Source organism: Sturnus vulgaris, chromosome 19 (genome assembly GCF_052056855.1).
Source record: "Sturnus vulgaris isolate bStuVul1 chromosome 19, bStuVul1.hap1, whole genome shotgun sequence".
NCBI classification, from domain to species: Eukaryota; Metazoa; Chordata; class Aves; order Passeriformes; family Sturnidae; genus Sturnus; species Sturnus vulgaris.
Window position 1 is genome coordinate 4,671,962 of NC_142261.1, and position 22,391 is coordinate 4,694,352.

The window sequence follows — 22,391 nt, forward strand, 5'->3', positions numbered from 1 at the left end:
CACCAGCAGTGCCCCCAGCCAGCGGAGCTCCTCAGAGCCGCCTTTCAGCTGCACTACGGGGCACCTCTGCTTCCAAGTCTAAAGCTGAGGTTATTTTTCCGCTTCCTTCTGCCCTTGAAGCGCCCCCCTGCACTGTGGAGGAGGGGTGAAAGCTTCCCAAGGAAGCTGCAGGGAGGAGGCTGGTCCCCTGTGTGAGCAGAGGGCAGGAGGGGCCGCAGCCTGGCACCCCGTGTGTGCCCCCATGGAGCATCCCAACAGGATCCCCAGCGTGTTTTGGGATGGCTCACACGGATCTGTAGAGCCAGGAGTCAGGGGTGGTGGGGTCTGCCCTGCTGGGGTCTGTCCCCCCAGCACCTCTGTCCCCATTTCCCACTGGGGCTGCGGCAGTGAGGGGGGACAGGAGCTGCCTGTGAGGTGCTGGGGGGCTCCAGGCTCTGTCCCACCCCGCTGCAGGGCAGATGCTGCAGGATCCCAGCAGGTGGATGAGCGTGTGCCAGCGTTCCACGGGCAATGCCCAGGCTGGCTGGAGCCCCTGGCAGCGCTGCCCCTGCCCCGTGGGGCACAGGGAGCTGCGAGTGGGCGGCGATCAATAGGCACAACTGCAGAGCAAACGCGGCTGCAGCACCAGCGCGAAAATAAATGAGAGATTGATTTTCCGGGCAGTTCGGATCTCATGGATCTCAGCTGCTGTGACAAGGGGAGCACAGGCATGGCTGGAGCCATGGGGCTGTCACCTCCCTGCACTCCCCAGTGCTGAGGAGCAGCCGTGAAGGGTTGAGGGCTCAGGCACCCAAAATAAAAGCAACTCTTTGCTAAAATTCTGAGAGGCTCCAGGGCCTCACTGCAGTGCAGAGGACAGACCCCAGGCAGGGAGCTGGCAAGGATGGGGACATTGGGAAGGACAGAGAAGTGTCTTGTGCTCCCTCTGGGACTCCCTGCTCCCTGTCATCAGCCCCTTCCCAAACGGCACTGAGCAGCACCAGAAAGGCACCGTCTGCCTTTAACATCTTATCTCCAAGCTGCTCTTGCTAAGTCACATCTGACTTAATTATGGTAATTAAGATTGACATTAATACAAGATTAAAATGTGAAATTAAAATTAGCTGTGAAACTTATCTGAGTTTTTAGAGCAGTTATTGATTTTCTCCACTGTTAATCAAAGGTCTGAGGTAACGGCCGATGAACACGGTGCTAATTAGAGCAATGCCCATAAAGTGGCCTCGGGAGATGTTTGTCTTATTTCTCAGAATACCTCAGCTTTCTGACCATGCAAACATCTCTGGCCCTGAGTGCTGCTGGAGGAGCTCAAGAGGCCACGTTTTGCCCTCTCCTGTCGGTGCTGCTCCTGATATGGAGCTGGGCTGTGCATGCAGCCATGCCCAGCCGTGCCCAGCCGTGCCCAGCCACGCCCAGCCGTGCCCAGCCGTGCCCAGCCGTGCCCAGCCATGCCCAGCCATGCCAGGGCTGCAGGAGCTGGTCCAGCCGCAGGGGTTTCAGGGTGGCAGGTCCCAGCTGAAGGCAGACGGGCTCTGGTGTTCTGGGGAGCAGTGGGAGCACGGAGATCCCGGGAGCACCGAGGCTGCTGCTCTCCCTCCTCACACATCCCGCTGTTTCTCCGGGTGAGATTTCACAGCCCATTAGGCCTCAGCACCGACTGCGGGAGGGAAATGATTCCAATCACAGCAGCTCTGGGGAGTGCATCCCACCGTGCATCCTTTGGTTCATCCCAGCCCATCTCCCTACACACACTCCTGTCTCCCAGCTCATCTGAGTCCCCAGGGTTGTTGGAGGGACAGCAGGACCCCAGCATTGCTGTGAGACCCCCAGGCAGCACAATTCCCAGCAGCAGGTCCCTTCCCCAGATGTGATACCCTGGAGCCACGGGGTGCAGTGTCCTGGGAGCTGGGCCCACCTGCACCCCCTAAACCTGGCTGAGCAGCTGAGGGTTGAGCCTCACCATTCCCTCTCCATCACTAACAACTTTTGCTACTTCGTGGGCATTTCTGCATCACAAATACAGTGTTTGGTCTTTTTTCCTGCCTGTTTCCATGGCACTGCTGTTATTATCTGGCTATCTTAAGAGTTTACTACAATGCAGATGAGCGCAATAAAAATCACTCAAGGAGAACTGCTAAATGAGAGACAACTCTTATCTTTAGCACCGGCAGGTCGGGAGGGAAGCGGGGCTGGAGCCGAGGGGAGCGGTGCAGGCTGCGCTCGCTGTGCTCAGGAAGCTTTGTTCGACCAAATTAAACCTCCGAGCAGGCGAGTCCCAATTGGGTACGAGAGTGACAGTGTTAAATAACACGCCGCACCTCTCGCTGCTTTCTCTCGCTTTCTTATTTTGTTCTCCTCCAGCCTGCTGCCCAACTGCTCCCAGCTGGCAGCGGCTCGGAGTGACACCGGGAATGCAAATGACCTGCCACCCTCTCCCCAGCATCCCCGGGCTGCTGCCTCCGCTTCCAGCGGCGCCGGGGCAAGAGGGAGCTCAGCAGAGCCCGGCAGGGAAAGCGGCAGCAGGATCAGTGCCCGTGTTTGGACAGTGCCTTGACTCGGGGCGTTCTGCGTGGTGGCACTGGGAGTGACACCAGAGCGCGATGGTTGTTGCTGAGGTAACGGGATCAGTGTGATTGCTCCCGCAAAGGTAGCGGGGACTTCTCAGATGGAAGCATCAACAAACTGGCTCTTTAGGCAAGAGGCTGGGCTGCGTCTCGTGCTGTTTGACACTGGTGTTGCGCATTGGTGACATTGCTCCTGCTATTGGACTTGACAGGCAGAGCGGCCGGGAGGACCAGGCGCTCTCACCGGGAGGTGATTCACAGTAAACACTTCAGAGCAGGATCTGGGGTTTCAAGAGAACGCAGCCTCTGTTTCTGTTCTTCTCAAAGTCGGTATAATTGCACAGTGTGCTCTATGGGCTCAGGAGGGGCCTGCTGGGAGCCCTGGGCTCACTGCTCCTGCTGGTGGCCTTGGCAGGGGGACAGGCAGGGGGCTCCTGGGAGCCATCCAGGCCAGGGTTCCTGTGCAGGCGAGGAAGCTGAGGAGCTCTGGGGCCAGTTCCTGAGCAGGGATCACCTGTGTGCCGCTTCTTTAGCCACAGGACTGAGGGAACCCCAGGCTCACCCATGGCCACGGTGCCAGCCCAACATTGTGGAGGGCCCTAAGCAGCACCCACAAACTGTGAGCTTTGTGTTCTCAGTGTCCCCATCCCACTGAGGTTGAGAGGTCACAGCTGCAGCTCCTTCCAAGCCAGCAGCAGGGTCAGAAGCCCTGGAGCATCTCTGATCCCAAGGGAGCCATGGGACCTGTGTCAGCCTCCCCAGAGCATCTCTGCCCAATTCACAACCTGCTTTGGTGGGGGGCGGGGGGGCAGAGGAAGGGGAAGGAGGGTACATCTGGGCTTGAGGAGGGAGTGAGAAGGGCCTGGACTGCTGAGGGAGACTTTGGGTCTAGGGAGGGGGGTGCTGAGCAGAGTTGGGATGATGAGAGGGGCTTTGGATGCTATAGGGAGCTTGGGGACAAGGGCCAGTGAGATGGGACAAGACCTTGGGCACAGGCTGATGGGGGCCCTGCATTGTGAGCACTGCCCAGGCTGGGGGGGCACCGGGACTCCCGGAGCGGGAAGAAGCCGAGGAGAATAGAGGAAACCACGGGCAACCGTGTGCCCGGGGCTTCTGCGGGGGCCGTACCGGGGGCTGCTCGGTGGGGCCGGGGCTAACGGGGCGGGGGGAGCTGCGGGCGGGGCCGGAGCGCTCGGCGCTGCGCGGGGGCCGGGGCGGCCGCCGGCGCCCTCCCCCGCCGCTCGCTCCGCGCCGCTCCGAGCTCCCCGCGCTCTCCGCTCCGCTCCGCTCCGGTCCGCCCTCCGCCGCGCCCCCGCGCCGCTCCGCTCCGCTCCGCTCCGCCGGCAGCGCCCGCCCCCGCCCGGCCCGGCCCCGCTCGGCGCGGAGCCGCTCGGATCGCATCGGCTCGGCTCCGCTCGGCTCAGCTCGCCCAGCTCGCCCCGGCGCGGAGGCTCCGCCGCGCCCGCCGCAGGATGCCGGGGCCCCGCGGGCTGTGCCTGCTCGCCCTGCTGCTGCTGGGCACCCCCGCGGCTCCGCGGCCAGGTAAGCCGGGAGGAGCGGGGCGGAGCGGGCCGGGGCTGCGGGGCTCTCCGGGGCTCCGGGGAGGGGGCACCGCCCGGCTCGGGGGGATGCAACCGGGAGCGGGGAGGGGGGCGGTGGGAGCGGGAAGGGATGCTGGAACCGGCCGTGCCACCCCCGATCGGGGACCCCCCCCGCTTCTGCTGCTCCCCTGGCCGGGATGAAACTTCTGGCATTGCGGGGAAGCGCAGCGGCAGCGGGAGCGGCGGCGGGGCTCAGCACCGCGGGGCGGACAGCTCCCGCCGCCCGGGAACGCTCCGGGAGCCGCGTCCGCACCGCCAACCGAGCGCCAGCGGGGCCGCGGCCTCCCGGGAGCCGTGCCGGACCCTCCGTCTGCCTCCCGCAGGGAGAGCAGCCCCATGTGTCCCCAGCCCTCCGTGTGTCTCCAGCCCTCCGTGTGTCCCCAGCCCCCGATATCCCTCCAGCCCCCACTTCCATGTCGCCGCTGGTGTTCCCGACCCCGTCTCGGTCAGGGGTTGTCCGTGAGGGGTGAGTGTTTACCCAGGGGCTGCCTGTTTGTTCCACGTGTCCTCCGTTCCCCCACTCCCTCTCCCACTGCCGCGGTGCCAGACCTAAGAATAGGCTCCGGGATGCACTCGCGGGTGACTTGGCAAAGTCACCACAAACTCGCTTGGGGCTTGGAGACGACTGAAGCGGTGCCTGTCCCCGGTCCCTCGGCATTGCTGGGATGCCAGGACGAGGCAGCCGGGCCCCGATGTGCGTCTGGGTGGGGTTCCCAGTGTGGGTTGTTCGATGGGAGAACGGGAGAGGTCGGTGTGTGCTGGCGCTGCAGTGTGCTCGGGGCCTGAGGCTGCCCTCCGGGGCTGGCAGGGTGTTTATAGCAAACACAACCAGCTCCTGGTGTCAGGAGTGCTGTGCGGTGCTGTCTGCCCACTCCAGTCCCTGCTTTCATGGTCAGATTGCGTTAAATGACTTTGACTTTTCGGTCTGAAACCCGGCTCTCCAGACAAGGATTGTATTACAGAATCCATCCTTTCCGGGCAGCATAACAGCAGTGGATGTAGACGGTGGCATTTCTCCCTCACCTGCATGGGTTTGTGTTCTGTGTATGTGTGGAGGAATCGGATGCAAAGTCCCTGCCAGTTCTGGCATCCTGTTCCAGCAGGGACACACAGAGAGGCACGTTCCTCTGGTGTGTTACACAAACGCTCTGGCCCGGGCTGCCGGTGCTCTGTGTGAGAGCAGCGATGATCCCGGGCTCCCGGGGGGCCTGCGGGAGCTGGGAAGCAAAGCCAGCAAGCACAGGCCCAGAGAGGGCTCTCAGCTCCCTCACTGCCTCGTGTGCTGAGGCAGGAGGGCTGCCCCAGTCCCACTGGGAGCATCAGCAGGCAGTCCAGCTCCCGGGAACAGGAATTGGCACAATCTGCCATAAATCTCATGGTGGAAGAACACAGCGTGCTGAACTCCTCTTTCCTTGGCAGAGAGAGGGAGCTGATAAATTGTTGACCCTTTACAAGGTTTGGTGAATTATTGCAGTGAAATCCCAACTCCTGCCTACGCAGCCTGGAGCCCGTGGCGACGTGGCAACTCTGCCCGTGCCTGGGGGGAGTCTTGTCCATCTGTGTGCAGGGAGACACAGCCAGGGGCCCAGAGCAGTGAATCCTGCTGTTCTCCAGCTGGGGGGGAGCAGGATCAGACCCTGCAGAGACAGATTGCTCTGCTCCATCTGCTGCTCTTTCTGTTCATGCGTCCAAGAAAAAAACATTTTCACATGACTTGCACCCATCGGGTGCTTGGCTGGTGCCTTTAGGTGCTCTGCACTGGTGAAGCCATTTAGATCACCAGAGAGGAGGTGTGAAAGCCTCTCCTCTGCTCTCAGCATCCGCTCGCACCCACCCACCGGCGCAGAGCAGAGCAGAGCAGGCAGCAGAGGCACGTCCCTGCACAGGGACTTGTGCCAGGAGGCTCCGGGCAGCCTGTGCCGGAGCAGCAGCATCCCAGGAACGTGGGCACCAACAGGGGCATTGATTTGTACCCTGGGATGATGCTGTGGGCAAACACGGGGGGGTGTGGGCAGCTGAGTGCAGAGAGGGCAGCATTCAGCCCCTGGCACTTGGAATGGCAGGGGCACAGCTGAACCCCTGGGAGATCCAAGGTTTCTAAATATATTTAGGGTGTCCAATATAAGCTGTGATGAGACCAGCAAACCCTGCCCGAGGCTGTGGTGCTGGCAGCAGAAATGCAGCTGAGAGTGCTGAACTTGGGGCTCCTCTGCACCCCCAAAATCTGCACCGTCCCTTCTCTTCTTCGAGGCATTGGGGCACTCCTGGGGTGGCTGTCACAGCCCAATAGCAAGGACAGAGATGCCCTTGGCTCTGTGGTGAGCACAGCAGCACGGGAGGCTGTTTCCAGAGGATCAGGTGTGTCCGGCAGGAAGGAAAACCGAGCGTGAACTCGGCGAGGGCTGCAACAAGTGCGTGGTGAGCTCTCGCGGCAGCACCCCGAGCAACGAGATAACAGCACGGAGCCAGGCTGCCAGCACAGATAACAGGAATGGGGCTTGTCTGATGGAGAGCTATCAAAGGCCATGGCAAATGGCTCCTCTTCCTTCTCTCCTCCTCGGCAGAAAGGATGAGGAGAGCCTGGATCAGGAGTAAAGGAAATTAGCGTCTCTCAGCCCTCGGCTCCTCCGGTATTTTTTTGCCGTTATGAATATACAAAGATGCCATTTCAAGCGCAGTTTTGTGGATGTCACAGTGTCACAGACATTTCCTTCTGTACATTTTTAACTTCTCCTTCACTAAGGAATCTGGTAGCAGGATTTAGGGCTGAGGAGCCAGGCTGCACCGAGTCAGCTGAATGTGCTCCCTTGGCATCCAGAACGGCAGCAGAGATCTTGGAATAGCAAACCATGTAAGAAGGGAAGTGTGTGATCCATCCCTGGGAAGTCAGGTGGTGCTGGGTTCAGGAGTTAATGGATAATGAGTGATGGATGAGGCAGAGGAGTGCCAGGGCATTGCTGGACAGATAATGTGGGCATCAAAACGGGCTGGTGTGAGCATGGCCCATCCTGCCAGCGGGCAGAGATGTTCCCTGGGTATGCCAGGTCAGTGCCGAGCGCTGGGATGCTTTGTTATCCCATTTTGTACAGACAGTTGTTTTTATAATGAAATGGGCTTTGTCTGATTAAATAACACACAGTTTTTGATGTAGACTACAAGCAGCCTCAGAAATCTGTGTATTTTCCATCCTCTGTCACTGCGATGAGCACAGCTGCTTCCAGTGGGCTTTGGGAACAAAAAAAACGAAACCAGAGTAACCTTCTGTGAGCAATCTGAAAGTTATTTACTTGATGCGATTTTATTTTTCAAATATTTGAAAGTGGTTACTGAGCAGTAAAATAGGCTCCAAGGAAATCCTGTTACAAAACACAGGCTCTATTTTAATTAGCATGACGTGAGCGACACGGCTGGAACCGGGGCTGCCACCGAGTGCATCTTTCAGGAGCTTGGAGATGTCTGTAGGAAACACGGCATGAGCACTGGCTTTCCAATTTTCCAGTCCATCAAGATGGATTTACACTCTTGTCAGGGGTATGAAATTGCTGGATGTGGTGGCGAGAGTTGTGTGTCTTTCAGCGCTTGACTTGCCAGGCACAGGGTGCTGCAAGGTGGGGACGTGCCTGTCCCTGCTCTGGTCCCAGTCACAGGAGGGACGGGGGGACACCGGCACCCCAACAGCACCCAGCTCTCTGCCCTTGTGGGCTTCAGCAGGACGAGCACCTGGTGAGCCACACTGGAGCCTGGGGACCACGGGCAGCACCTGGACAGGTCCCTTCTGGCCGGACAGAATGTGGGACCAAAGCTCTGTGAGCAGAAACCTCGGGGTGCAGCTGGCTCCAGCCCCTGGCAGTGGGGAAGGGGACCTGCCATCCCCCAGCTGGTGCACCCCAAACCAGGGGGCAAAGGGCAGAGCTGGAAGGCTCGTAGGGGTGAGAGAAGGTTTGGGATCACTCTGGCTCAGGCTGCTGCCCTTCAGCTGCTGCTCGTAGCTGTGCTCCACGGCTTTCCAGAGCCCTTCCCAAAAGGACCTGCTTCACCAGATCGCTTTTCCTGCTGCTGCACGAGTGAGTGGTGCTGGATTGATGGGATGCAGGGAGCAGATCCGCCTGGTGCAGGTGCCTCAGCTGCTCTCCCTGCAGCCCCGACGCCGTGGCAGGGAGCTCAGCCTGCAAGAACCAGAAGGAAGGGAAGGAGAAGGGCTCTGCAGCAGGAGCCCTTCCTGCCGAGGTGCTAGGGGAGGGAAGGTGTCCTTCATTCCAGGGGACAGGCTGCCAGCTCCTGGCTGTCTGTCTCCTTTCACAGCTTGTTAACCGACAAGTTGTTAAGGATGTTCTTGCTCTGTCCCATGGGGCCGGTCCCGCTCTATCCGCATCCTGCTCTATCCACATCCTGCTCTATCCACGGATAAAAATACCTGCACAATGGAAACGGCAGCCAGAGAGAGGAGTGAGAATCTGTGAGAAGAGCAGCCCTGCAGACACCAAGGTCAGTGAAGGAGGAGGAGGAGGAGGCGCTGCAGGTGCCCGTGGTGCAGCCCAGGGTGAGGCAGCTGTGCCCCTGCAGCCCATGGGGATCCAGAGGGACACAGAGATGCACCTGCAGTCCATGGAGGAGCCCTGCTGGAGCAGGATCCTGGCAGGATTTGTGTATCCATGCAGAGAGGAGCCCACACTGGAGCAGGTTTGCTGGCAGGACTCATGACCCCGTGGAAGGGATCCAGGCTGGAGCATCCTGTTCCTGAAGGACTGACCCTGTGGAAGTGGAGAAGTCCATGGAGGAATGCAGCCTGTGGGAAGGACTCAGGGTGGGAAGTTCATGGAGGAATGTCTCCCGTGGGAGTGATGGAGCAGCTTTGGTGGGCACCCAGCATCTATCCAATGTCAACCCAGCACATCCACAGGGTCAGCTGCGCTGCTGGGAAGATGGAAAACAAATGAACCTTTGCTGCTCAGCTCTGTTATGTCTCGGATTTCATCTATAAGGATTTCCCAAATCATGGAGCTGGGTGGCAGGAGGAGCCAAGGGGACTGAAGGGACAAAGCTGGGAGCAGGGGAGGCTCATCTGCCACACCAGAGGGGGACGTGCTGTGGGTTTCCAGCAGAGCCTGTGGCACTGGCTCAGAACCAACTGCAAGTGTTGGTTATCTCTGACTGGGATTTACATCCGTGGTCCCTGAGGCTGGGGGATTCTTGAGCAGCCAGGATCAGTACATGTCACCTGGGACAGCCCCAGGACTCCCCAAAAAACAGGGGACATCAGGGAGGATCTGCCAGGAGCTGTACAAGTGGAGGCTGTGTCTGGCTCTGTCGAGAAGACACCATTCCTGCCCGGTTGTCTTTGTTGGATGTCAGGGATTTGAGATAACGAGCCCTTTGAAGCGTGCTGCTGGGAGTGAGTGTCACACTGTCACAGCTGTGGGAGTCACCCTGAGCTCTAAACCAGGGATCCAGCCCAGGGTCCTGCTCCTAGGGAGCGAGCAGGGGCACCTGGATCCAGCCCCCCTGGGATGGGGACCCTTTGCTGCATTGCTCTGTCCCATGGTGGCTCAGGGCTGTCCCCACAGGGACAGGGGGGATGGTGTTCCCGGGCTGCTGAGGAGCTGATTTCCCTTCTGTTCCATCTTTTTGCTTGCTGGAGCTCCCAGCACTGGTGCAGCTGTGGCTGGCTTGCTCCCAGGGCACAACCCCGACTCAGACATCTCTCCCTTTATTCCTTTTTCCTCCTTTTCCTTTCTCTGGGAAGACGCCAGAGCAGCAGCTGACCGGCCCCTGGAGCTTTGCTGGTGCAGAGCGAGGAGGCTCTGCCTGGATTCCCAGGCCTGTCTTGAGCAGGGGCAAGCCTGGCTTTGTCCCGACCTTTCTCCCTTTTCGTGGCCCCAGGAGCCCACGGACTGCAGTAGATACTCAACCCCCAGAGAGCCCAGGAGGCTGGGCAGGGTCCTGGCTCTGTGCCTGCTCCATGGGGGTGAGGACAAGGCATTGGCACCCCAGGACAGATGGCTGCAGCAGGAAGGTGCAAGGAGACTTCATGGAAGCGCAATCCGAGCTTCTGGCAGTGCAGAGGGATCGGATGAGCAGCCTGGCCACTCAGCCCAGCTCCAAAGGCATCATTCCAAGTGCAAAGCTTTAGTCTAGGAAGGAAATTTGGTGCCAAATGCAAAGGCATCCAAAAACTCGAGCACGACAGAAGGGATAACTGTGGGATGGATCCCAGAGCGGCGTCATCTGCTCGGCAAGGAGGATTCTCACGTCTCGGCCCGTCTCTCTGTCTTGCACACCAGGGTGGGATGTGCCAAAAGTCAGGAGCTGAGGGGCCAGGAGCACCCCAGGGAACGCGGCTCTGCAGGGGGACCCCTGGGAGGGGACAACAAATGCGGTCCCCAGGACATCCAGGGGACACTCGGTGATGTGTCCCAGCCCAAGGGCAAGGGCAGCACTGCAGGACCTGGCACTGCCATGTGGGGCTGGGGCACAGCAGGCAGGAGTGAGCAGGCTCGGGAGCAGCATGGGGGAGTGAGGGAATGTTCTGGAATGCGGTCATTTCGGGGCAGTTTCAGAGCTAGTCAGAACGGCTGGAAATATTTAAAATTCAAGAGAGAATCTCCATCTGACGTTTTCGGGTGGATTAATGGAGCATGGCAACATTTTGTGGATGAGATGCTTCATCTCGGGTAGAGTGGTGGCTGGGGGACAATGCTGAGGACATCACTGCTGATGTCCCCTCTGCCACCCTGCATCTCTTCCATGATGATGGGGCTGCACAGGAACAGGGCTTGAGTCTCCTGATGCTGATTTAAATGCAATTTCACTAAAAAACCCAGGCTTTTCCTGACAGTCCCGAACTTCCATTTGCAAAGATACCAAGTCCCTAAATTGACAGATCACTCTGGCATGAGCCCTAAGAGCTCCCAGTGCTCCCAGTACACCAGCACATCCCTGCCCACTGCAGGAGTTCTTGGCAAAGTCCTCTTGGACGCATCCAATCCCATCCTTGGAGAGCTCAGGTTATTCCCAGCACTGTTGGGGTTAATCAGTCCTGGTGCAGGGGTCAGATCCTGCAAAACAGAGCAGCCACCCACAGCAAAACCACCCCAAAATCCGGGGCCCCAGGGCAAGGAAAGGCTCCTTTCCAGGGCACACAGCCCCCACCAGACAATGTGTCTCCCTTCACTCCTTATCCATTCACATTATCCACGCAGCAGTTTTTAAATTGCTGCTGGACACTATATTTACATAAATATGTGAGCCAATGAGGTCTAAAACCCTGGTGAGCCCTAAATGGTGAATTAGGTTTTTTGGAAAGAGGATTTTATCAATTTACTGCGAGTGCAAATCAACGGAACAGAATTTACAAACCCATCAAAAAGCGAGGTGACAGTTTGGAATTAATCCTCTGCCCCAGGCACAGGATGTACCTCCACAAACATCTCCCAGCATAAATATATTTGAGAAATAGTGGAGGAAAACGTAACTCCTAATGCCTGAGCACGCTGGCGGCGGCGGCTGCGGGAGATGAATGGAGTTAATGTCATCGGGAAGGTGCTGCCGCCTCCTGCTTTATTTTTATCCAAGACTCAGCGCCCAGCCTGCGCTGAGATATTGCAGTTTGTCTTTGTGCCAGAATTTCCCCCGAAGAAAATCTCCCCGATAATCGCTCTTCCCCATCTATATCTATTTAGAAAAAATAATAATAAAAAAAGGAATAATTTAATTCCGTTCCTCCGCACCCCTCGCTGCTTAGAGAAACCCCGGCAGGCTGCGTGTCCTGGGGGAATGAGCGCCCGGATCTCCACGGATTGGGGACAGATTTGGGACAATAACTGGCCGCGTTGGGGATATTTTGGAGCTGATGGATGCAGGGATCAAGGATGTCCTTAGGTAGAGGGATGCTGCTGGTGCCGAGCTGTCTGGCACCTGCTGGGCCACGGCGCTGCTCCTTCCTTCTGGACCGAACACAAGCTCGAGTCCAAACCCAGCGCAGCGTCCTAAAAGCGCAGAGATTCCCAATTCCTGCTTCTCCTGGGCTCTCGGCTCCCACAGCGGGATCGGTGCGGCCGCCTGGCGAGGGAACTGAGGGACTCTGCTGTCCCCCGAGGGGTTCAGAGCTGCCACGGAGATGAAATCAGTGAGGCAATAACCGGCAAAAGCCAAACTTCTCAAGCTTTCTAATCACAACTAGAAAGGCTCCTTTTCAGCTTTTGTTTCCAGCTCACAGAGGAGCCCGTGGCTGCCAGCGGCGAGATGGCTGGCTTTGTTGTGGAGATGACTGTGAAGGACACAGGCTGTGTTCCCATTTAGGAATGCATTGAGGCTTTCTTGGAATTCATTAGGAAAGGTAGGGAGGGAAGGGTGCAGCGGAACAAGAGTCCTTGCCGCTGCAGCCCGCTCCCCAGGGGAAGAGCTTTTCAGTTTTTCCACTGCAAAACATCTTTTACAACGTCTAAATTGGAAAGTGCTTCCATTCCTCCAGGGGGGTTCATCTGCAGCCAGCCGGGAAGGGGAAGGTGCCCGCCCCGCAGTTGTTCCCCAGCATCACCGGGCTCTGGTCCCAGCAGGACCCATCTCAGGTATCCTGAACAGCTCTGCTAGAGCTCTGCACGGAGCTATGAATGATTTGGAAGGGACTTTAAAGCCCATTTTTTTCCACTCCCTGCCATGGAGCCAGGCTAGGAGAGCTGGGGGTGCTCAGCTGGAGAAGAAAATGATCCAGGGAGAGCTCAGAGCCCCTTCCACTATCCCAGGTTGCTCCAAGCCCCATCCAGCTTGGCCTTGGACATTTCCAGAGATCCAGAAGCAACCACAGCTTCTCTGGGCACCCTGTGCCAGAGCCTCATCACCCTCACAGGGAAGAATTCCTTCCCAATATCCCATCCATCCCTGCCCTCTGGCAGTGGGAAACCATTCCCTGTGTCCTGTTACTCCATCCCTTGTCCTAAGTCCCTTTTGAGCTCTCCTGGAGCCCCTTTAGGCACTGCAAGGGGCTCTGAGCTCTCCCTGGAGCCTTTCCTTCTCCAGGTGAGCACCCCCCAGCTCTCCCAGCCTGGCTCCATGGCAGAGGGGCTCCAGCCCAGCACCCACTGTGGGGATGCACCACAGAGCCACCGTGACTCATTGTCCTCATGGGCACATTGTCACCCAAGGGCACAAACTGAATTGAGTCACACAAACATCGTCTCCTTCAGTGGCTCAGGTATCCACTCAAGCTTCCATGGGGGAGGGCTGGATTTTTCCACATTTCCACTCCACATGCACTGAACTGGCCTCAGGAGCAAAGTCTCTCTTAAATTATGCAGTGTTACATCTCTGATCCAAACAATCCGAGTGAGCAGCAGGAGCCTGCCCAGAGTCAGATTCACCTCAAACAGGGGGTCAGCTCTGAAAATTCCTTCCTCAGTCCCCCAACACCATCCCCAGCTATAGCCCAGATCTTTCTCTCGAGGAAAATCTGTGTTTATGTTGGCCTAGTGCTGCTCCTCCTGCTCCCAGGAAATCAGCTGCTCTGGAAATCCCAGGCTGTGCTGCCCCTCGGGGTCCCTTCAGGGCAATGTCCAGGGTGGCGTTGATCCATGGGGTAGTTTGCCAGAGGCAGGTGGTGATGGCACAGCCCAGGAACCCTTCAGCCCTGTCCCTGAGCACTCAATATCGTGTGTCAAAAAGGCAGTGCTTAAACCCAGATTTATGTCTCAGATGTGCCTGTTTTAATCATACTACACTGCTATCAAAAGGACATTAAAAATTATGATTACCCTCTAGGAACATAAACAATGGCAGCAGTGACAAACCCTCATCCCAGGCGGGTGACACACGGGTTTGTATAATTGGCCCATTCATTACCTGCTGGGGAGAAGAGCCAGGTCCTTCCTCACCACATTTTCCCATCTCCAGGGTGGGTCAAAAACAACACCAGGAGGAAATTTACCCAGCCAGCAGCGACAGGAGACCCAAGAGCTGCCCATGAGAAAGTGCAATGCACTGCAGCAGGTCCAGCTTCTCCCCAAAACACCCACCCAAAGCAGAGCTGGGGATACAAACCACCCCCCAGGGGTGAGATTTAAGGGCTTTCTCTTAACTCAACCCAGCTGTGATTCAGGAACAGCCAGCCCATCCCTTCCATGTGTGGGTTTCTGGGTTTCTGATTTTGATGTTTGGGAATTTTTGGGGGTAGAGGAAGGTGACATTGCCTTGTGCCTTACAAGGGAGGTGCCTTTCCATCAGCATCCTTGGAGCTGCTCCCAAGGTGAAGACGGTGGCAGCAATGCCCCATGGGCACAGGAGAAGGTGACACATCCCCCACCAGGGCCGGTGACACAGGTGGGACATTGCCCACAGAGCAGGTCCCTGCTGCTGGCCACAAGTCCTTTTAGCCTTCTATTCCTCAGTTTTGGGGAATCCAGGGATTTTGTGGGTGCTGCACCGGGCACAGAGAGGAGTCTGGGTGTCCCCCAGCCTGTCAGAATCATTAGCTGGGCACAGCAGCCCTCAGCAAAGCCTTCTCCTCTCTGTTCCCAGTGTTCTTGCACCCCCCCCCCCCCCACCAAAGCCTGTCATTATCCTTTCTGATAGAATTCAGATCAATCAAACAGAATAATAGAGCAGAGGTCAAGGAAGGCTGATCCTTCCCTGGGGAACAAGGGGCTGCTTTCGTCACAAGTACCAGGGAGCCAGTTTAATTGTTCTAAATCTGAGGAATTATGAACGTGCCTGATAATTGTGTGTCCTCCTGCGCTGGAGAGGGAGGAGAGCTTTGGATGGGAGCTCCCATCATGCATGGAGCAGCGGGGATAAATCAGCTTTTAATCCCCCCAAAAAACTTGTATTCAGGGGTTAATGATGCCACTCATACTGGACTGGGAGGAAACTGCTCTGTGCTTGCCCAGCTGGTGTTGTGTGGGAGCACATGGATATGGAAGGATGCAGGGGATGTGGAGGAATGCAGAAGGATGAGGAAGGATGCAGGGGGATGAGGAGGGATGCAGGAAGATGTGGAGGGATGCAGGATGATGAAGAGGGATGCAGGAGGATGAAGAGGGATGCAGGAGGGTAAGGAGGGATGCAGGAGGATGAGGAGGGATGCAGGGGGATGAGGAGGGATGCAGGAAGATGTGGAGGGATGCAGGATGATGAAGAGGGATGCAGGAGGGTAAGGAGGGATGCAGGAGGATGAGGAGGGATGCAGGGGGATGAGGAGGGATGCAGGGGGATGAGGAGGGATGCAGGATGATGAAGAGGGATGCAGGAGGATGAAGAGGGATGCAGGGGATGTGGAGGTGGCTGGAACAGGAGACCCAGCAGGGCTGGGCACTGCACCCAGCCCCAGGGGCGAAGCTTCTGCTCACTATGGAGAAGGACCCTGCTTCTCTCCTGACATTCTGATGGCTAATGAAAATATATTTGCTATCTGTATTAATTAAAACAAAGTGCAGCAGCTCATCATGAGGCTCCGTGGGAGAAGCTGTACATGGGTTATCATCATCCAGCACAGCATCGTGCAGCAATGGAATTAGTTCTGCCAGGCCATCTTTAAAACACAAATCACCGATGGCTGATACAGCTGACAATTAATTATATAAAAACCAGCATCACTGGGAATGAGGTGAGGGCTGAGCAGCACCAGCAGCAGCCCAGGGATGGGCCCAGGGTGGGCTGGGTGGTCTCAGGGTCTGGGACACAGAGAGGGGGGTGAAGCCTGTGCCAGCCCCAAACTGCTGCTCTGCCCTCCCAGAATGACTCTAGTTTTAGTAAGAAAAAATTTTAAAAGTTAAAAATTGAATTCCAGCCATATCTTGTCTGAAAAGGAGTTTGTTTCTGAAGGAGTGAGCCAGTGCAGGGCTGGACACAGGGATGTGCTGGGGTTTGCTGTTCCCATATGGAGTTGCTGGCAGGATGTGCTTGTGGAGCTGCTCAGCTGCCACCCCCAAACTGGCCTGATATTGCTTATTTTAGAAGGAAAAACCAAGGAATAGAGGGGGTGACAACCTGCACCAAGGCCAGGGCACAGGGCTTGGAGCAACCTGGTCTGTGCAAAATGTCCATGCCCACGGCACAGGGAGGAACTGGATGGGTTTAAGGTCCATCCAACCCAAACCATTCTGAATTCTGTGGTTCTCTGATCACATCTGGCACCACTCCAGCCTGTGGAAGAGCATTTGGGAGCCCAGCGTGCCCCATCTCTCAGCCTGGGGGGCAGTTCCAAGCTGTGCCAGGTTGGCAGCCTGGAATGGGAAGGGGAAAAGGGAGCTCTGGGCTGTGCCCCAGTTCCTGCCAGCCTCGCTGTACAGCCCATGCCCGTGATCGATGGAGCCCAATAACTGCAATAACCACAGCCATCAGTAACCCTCCCTGTCCCTGCCTTCCCAATTGCCAGCAGCAGGGCCCTTCCCGAGCTGTCAGGAGTCATTAGGCACCAGAGCTCCATCGTTTCAGAGCAGGCAGCAGGGTCTTTTCAAGGGCACCAGGCAGCACCAGGCAGCACCAGGCAGCCCAGGTTCCTGCACGTGGCCCCAGTGATGGGGGAAAATGCAAAGAAAATCATTGCCTGGAAAAAGGATTCCCCCTGCAAAACCGGGACACATTGATCCCAATGCCTGTCCTGACACATTGACTGAGCAGGAAGGGTTGAGACCCCACCTGGAATCCAGGAGGGAGAATTGGGCCTTGCACATGGGCTGGGAGATGCAGGGGACTGAGGCACAGCCTGGGGCATGGGAATTCCCAGATTGTTCCATTCCCTCATCCTGAGCAGCTCCAGCTCTGCTGCCTCTGCCCTGTGTGATCCTGGTGGCTGCATCCCGTGGTGGGAACAGCCCCGAGGAGTCCGTGGGGAGAGCAGAAAACTCCGTGTGTGCCCTGTGCCAGATGTCACCTGTGCCACCCTCATTGCTCTGAGGCACCTCCCCACCTTGGCAAGGTGGCCAGGACCCGATGAGCTTCAAATGCTGCCTTGAGATGCCCCAGGGAATCTTTTGGGGCACTCAAAAAAAAAAAAAAAAAAAAGTATTTTGGGTTATCCCTGGACAAAGCCATAGAGGAGAGCAGCCATGGGCAGCAGTGTTGAAGCCACGTCCTGCCCTGATGCCACGGGGGACAAGTGACACCCCCGAGGTGCTGCCAGCCCCTGCTCCTCTCTCAGCAGTCTGGACTGGAGCCACGCTGTGATTCCTGTTACATCCTGTGAAAGAAATATAAAGAGCTGCCAAACAGATTTAGCAGAGGCAGATCAGCTCTCCCCCAGTTGCTGCAGGGGCTGTGCTGGGAGCTCAGGCAGGAACTGAATCCTGTGGCTGCCCCAGCCAGGGACAGCTGGGCTGTGATGCTGCTCTGCTCACCTGCACCTCGAATGTCACATTGTCACCTCGTATTTCCAGTGCTGGAGTGGAAATCAAATCAAACTGCTGGTGGGACAACAGAGGATGATGGGAATATTTACATATTCCATGGAAGTGACAGCCTGGGAGTGAGCCCATCAATGATTTACAGACACAGGAACAGTCAGTGATTGTAATCAGACTAAACTTTGTCTCTCCAGGTGTTTCAGGGCTGTGCATCCAGTAAGTGCTCCCCAGTGTCCCCAGGAGCAGCGAGTTCGGCTGAACCCACTCCTGCATCCCTCCTGGGTCCCCTCCATCACCCGACAGGCAGTGCCAGGGCACAGCACCCCTGCCAAGCCCTTGGCTCGTGCAGCGCTGGCACGGAGAGTGGCATGGCAGGGGACACAGAGCCAGCCAGGCAGGACCCCCAGGAGTCCCCAGGAGCTCCCAGGATCTCCCTTGGCATCGCAGCAGGAGCGGAGCAGGAGCTGCTCTCCCAGGGCTGACCTGCTCCCAAAGAGTTAATCCCAGCACTCGTTTCCCCAGATCTGCTCCGCTGCGTCTTAACAGTGATGGGAGATTAATTATTTTAGCTGCAGAGAGATGACTAGAACGGGGTTTTGTAGCTAAATATACTCTCTCTTTAGGAACCCATTTAATTTTATGCCCTGATGTAGACGGCTGGGCTGGATGATTGGCGAAGAAAGAAGGAGCTTCTCTTCCCTCTCTTCAATTTTTAGCCTGAAAAGCTGCCAAAACACTCGATTTACTCTCCCCAGGTGGGCCCTGAGAAGTGAACATTCCAGCTGAGGAGCCCAGGAGAGGCATAGGAGGGATCTTCTTCTATTCCTTCATCCCTCTGGCTGCCCCATCCCTGGAAGTGTCCAAGGCCAGGTTGAACGGGGCTTGGAGCAACCTGGGATAGTGGAAGGTGTCCCTGCCCGTGAAACAGGGTGGGACTGGATTATCTTTAAAGTTCTTTCCTAATGAACTTCCAAAAAAATGAACTTCCCCTTGAACCCAGCCTGTTAATTCCTTTCAGCCAGGTCTGTCTGCCTGGGACAAGGCATAAATGTGCCTTTCTTACACTTAGTATCATGAAACATGTGATAAACTCAGATTATCACCTGCATCAAAGTTCATCTCTTTTTAATGGTTTTGCTCCCCTGCTCACTGGTCCCTACCAGGGAATATCAGGAAAATTCCTGCCCCCGTGAGCTGGGGATGCAGTGGGATCCAGCCAGCATGGGACAGGTTGTATCACTTCTATGCTGCAAATCTCCTGATTCCTCCATAATTGGATGAGCCTCTTAAATGCCTCTTCCTCCTTAGCTGTTGCTGCTGCTGCTCCTCCCACATTCCTTCGGGAAGGAGCTGGGCAATTCCCAGCCTGAGCTGGGCTCATCCCTGGGGATTTGGGCTGTGCTGGGGGTGATGCTGCAGTGAAGAGTGCCAGGGCTGGGGACACACAGATTTTGGAGTCAGGGCACCATGGGCAGGTCCCCCAAAGCCACAGGTGCCCGTGTGGAGCTGGCGTGGCCAGAACGGACGCCTGGGAGTCAAAGTCTCATTGATTCCAGCTCCATGAAGCAGCAGTGGGGAGGAAAATCCATTTTCCTCCTAGCTCGGAGAAGTGTGTAATTTCCCAGCATCTGTCAGGGCTGCGTGGATCGTTAGAACAGCTACAGCTCCTCCCGAGCACCAGGAGAGGGGGGAGAGGTTTGTGAGTTTAATTCCCGTATTCCTTGTGGTGTCCTTGATCCCGAGCCCAGTGAGCCAGGCACAGGCAGTGTGGATTCTCCAGTCAAGCACAAACAGGATTGATTTGCCACTAAAGCAGGTTTCCAGGAGTGTTTTGTTGTTGGAATATTGCCTCCACTTGCAGCAGTCCCCATGTGGAGCCCAAACCCCCCTGCTCCCACCTGGACCAGGAACCCCTTTGCCCATGGCCAGTTCAGGGGGATTTCCCCCTGTCTCATCCCAGGGCAGGAACCAAGTGTGGGTGTGGGTGTCCCCTGGACCAGGTCCCAGCCCTGTGTCCCCTGCCAGCACAGCAGGTCACAGCTGGAGCTGTGAAACGCCTCCCTTCCATCCCTGGAAGTGCCCAAGGCCAGGCTGGATGGGGCTTGGAGCGACTCAGTTGAGTGGAAGGCATCCCTGCCGATGGCACAGGCAGTGGGTGAGGTGATGTTTAAGGTGCCTTCCAGCTCAAACCATTCCAGGATTTGGTGATTCCATGATTGCCACCCCTCTGCCCTTCCCAGCAGAGATGGGTTTGCAGCTGGGTGCAGGAGCTGGGTGGGAGCAGAGCCTGGTCCTTCCCGGCCACGGCTCCTCGGGCTGGGCACCACTGCCAGCATCCTCACCCAGTAATGAGGGGTTTCCATGGCAACCTTATTTGAGCATCTCGAGTGACACAGATGTAAATTTTAAAATGAAATATTCAGACCACAGTCCTATGAGCATAAATAAACCCCTGCACATGGGCAATTTAACAGCATTTTAAAGCGGATCCGAAACTCCCCAGGGTCAGCGGAGTCTCTGTGGCAGTGGGAAATTCATGTGAATGGAAAGAAAAGCGTCCTGACCCCTTTCTGCCCCAGGAATCCCAGCACCCAGCTGCATCCCAGCCTGAGTCCAGAGCAGCATCAAACCAAAAAGGTGTTGGTCACACCTGCCCTGCAGAGGATGTGGCACAAAGGGACAAACCAGGAGGGACAGCCAGGTGTCCCCTGGAATGGGAGGAAAACAGCTCCAAACTTTCTTGGCCTCTGCTGCAGTGTCTTCCTGAGCAAAACCTGGGCATCTTTGTTCTTCTGGATCATCTCCCATTAATTGCTCCATGGAACAGCCCAGGTTTGGAGGCTCCCAGCATTTCCAGACTGTCACTGCGTTGGGCAGGACCTGGGGACAGCACCGCTCCTTCATCCTTGTGTCACAGAGGAGAACAGCTTTCTGTTTTCTCCAGCAGCAATGGGATTGTTCGGCTGAAATCCATCCCCAGCCCTCCCGTCCCCGTCTCACCTTTGCCAGGAAAGCTCCGAAACTCCCGGTGCCGCGGGCAGCCCCTGCTCGGGCTGCGCTCCCCGGAGCTCCCACGGGGATGACTCACCCAGATCGGATTGCTACGCTTTTATTTGCCTAGAGAGGGGAGCTGACAGGATGCTCTTGAGGAAAACTTTTTTTTTCCCCTTTCCTGTCGGAAAAACTTAATCTGCTGGAAGTGTAACTGCAGGAAAACCTGGTACTCGCATCTCCTGCTTGGAGGCAGGCGGCCTTCAAGGCTGCATCCGCCTGCGGGGACATTCGGGAAATGAAAGACTGTTTCAATTAAGGTTTTTCTGCTCTTCAAGATTCAAGGCCAAAAGCTTTTAAAATCTCAACCCAAACCGATCACAGCCCAGTGTTTTGATGGACACAGCCTGCTTTTTCTCAGACGCATCTTCCCACCCAAACCCTCTGTTTTCCTTCCTGAGGATGAAATGTGTGTTGCGTGCGCTGGAGGTGGGAAGAGGTGGGAGAGCAGGAGGTGCCCAGGATGCCCCTTCCCATCCCCCAGCCCCTTGGTGATGCAGAACTGCACCAGGACCTGGCCTCAGCATCCCTGGATCAGCCCTGGATTAACTCATCGCCGGCAGGAATATTCCTGTTCCTCCACAGAGGTGCACGGCAGCTCCTGCCAACCCTCCAGCCATTGAGAATGTGGAACTCCAGGGGCTCAGCCTGCATGCAGAGGGTGCTGGGCAGTGCAGGATAAATCCCAGCTCTCCACAAGGCTTTGGATATGATGCCAGCAGTACCTCTGGGCAGGATTAGCCCAGCCCAGCACCATGAATGTGCCTGAGCCCATCACACAGGCAGAGCTGAACACCACCATTAATAGTGCCTGGATCAGCTTTATTCATTTCTGCTACAATCAGATCCTAAACCCTTCTGGACAGTGATTCCTGAGCTGGAGCAATCCAGCTGCCCTCCCTGGAGCCAGTGATACCATCGGCATTAGTAATGGGAGCTGTGATACAGCTACTCCTGCCTTGGCTCTTTCGGGAGCACAGCAGCAAAACGAGGCCTTTGTGATTATTCCAGCACCCTTTTATCAGGCATTTGCAGCTCTCTAATTCCTCTAATCCCTTCTGGCTGAGGTATCTTGGCAATCAGGTTCTCCTGGTGCCACGGCACCTCTGGAGCAGTGTGTTGGCCACGGCTGCCCACAAAACCCAGGCCTGACTGGGGACGTGGGGACCCTCTCACATGGAGATGAAGCTTTGGGGCTGGGGGTGGTGATTTTGGTGCCTCTGTGCTGCTGTTGCTCAGGTGGGCGGGTGATTGGTGCCCTGCAAACACCCGGTGCTGTGTCTGGGTGAGAGGAGATGCTCTGGGAGCCCCTGCCCTGCCTCCCCTCCTGTCCTGCTGCTTCTCCACAGCCTGATGCCTCCACCCCAGCCTGGGGCGAGGCTGTGCCTGCTGGCAGCTCCCACACACAGCCCAGGCTCGGCACCAGCACTTCCTCCTTGGCTAAGTATAAACTGTGGGGGCTGAGGCTGGTTGGAGCCATCTTCCCTGGAGCCCAGCTCCCTGCACGGTGTTTGCACACACCCGGTATCCAGGCACAGCCCAGAATAGCCCTGAAGACGAGATGTCCTTCTGTGTTAAGGTCACTTTGTGCTCCAAACTGTCCCGGTCCTGCCTGGCCCACCCTGCAGGAGCAGCTGCTGTGCCCACGCTGCCCTGCAGAGCACAGAGTGCCCGGTGCCACGCTCGGGAGTAGCGAGTGCTGCAGGGCCACCACGGAGGTTTCCATGGATTTGGAGAGGGTTTTCCAGTGCCAAACCACTCGTGGAGAGCTCCTGATGGAGATACGAGATAAATCCCTTGTGCATCTCAGTAGCGTTTATTTCCTCCAGAGCTGCTACAGCAGATTA

At 56.8% G+C, this 22,391-nt stretch overlaps 1 protein-coding gene across 2 annotated transcripts in view; it reads left to right on the forward strand.

Annotated features, from left to right (window-relative positions):
* The first annotated feature begins 4,018 nt into the window (after nt 1–4,018).
* The window catches only part of SEZ6L (seizure related 6 homolog like), a 35,375-nt gene continuing 17,002 nt past the window's right edge, over nt 4,019–22,391 (forward strand). For both annotated transcript variants that reach the window (XM_014874861.2, XM_088175776.1), the window contains exon 1: nt 4,019–4,103. In XM_014874861.2, coding sequence (XP_014730347.2) covers nt 4,034–4,103 — 70 coding nt within the window. In that variant the 5' untranslated portion in view covers nt 4,019–4,033. The remainder of the gene's footprint in view (nt 4,104–22,391) is intronic.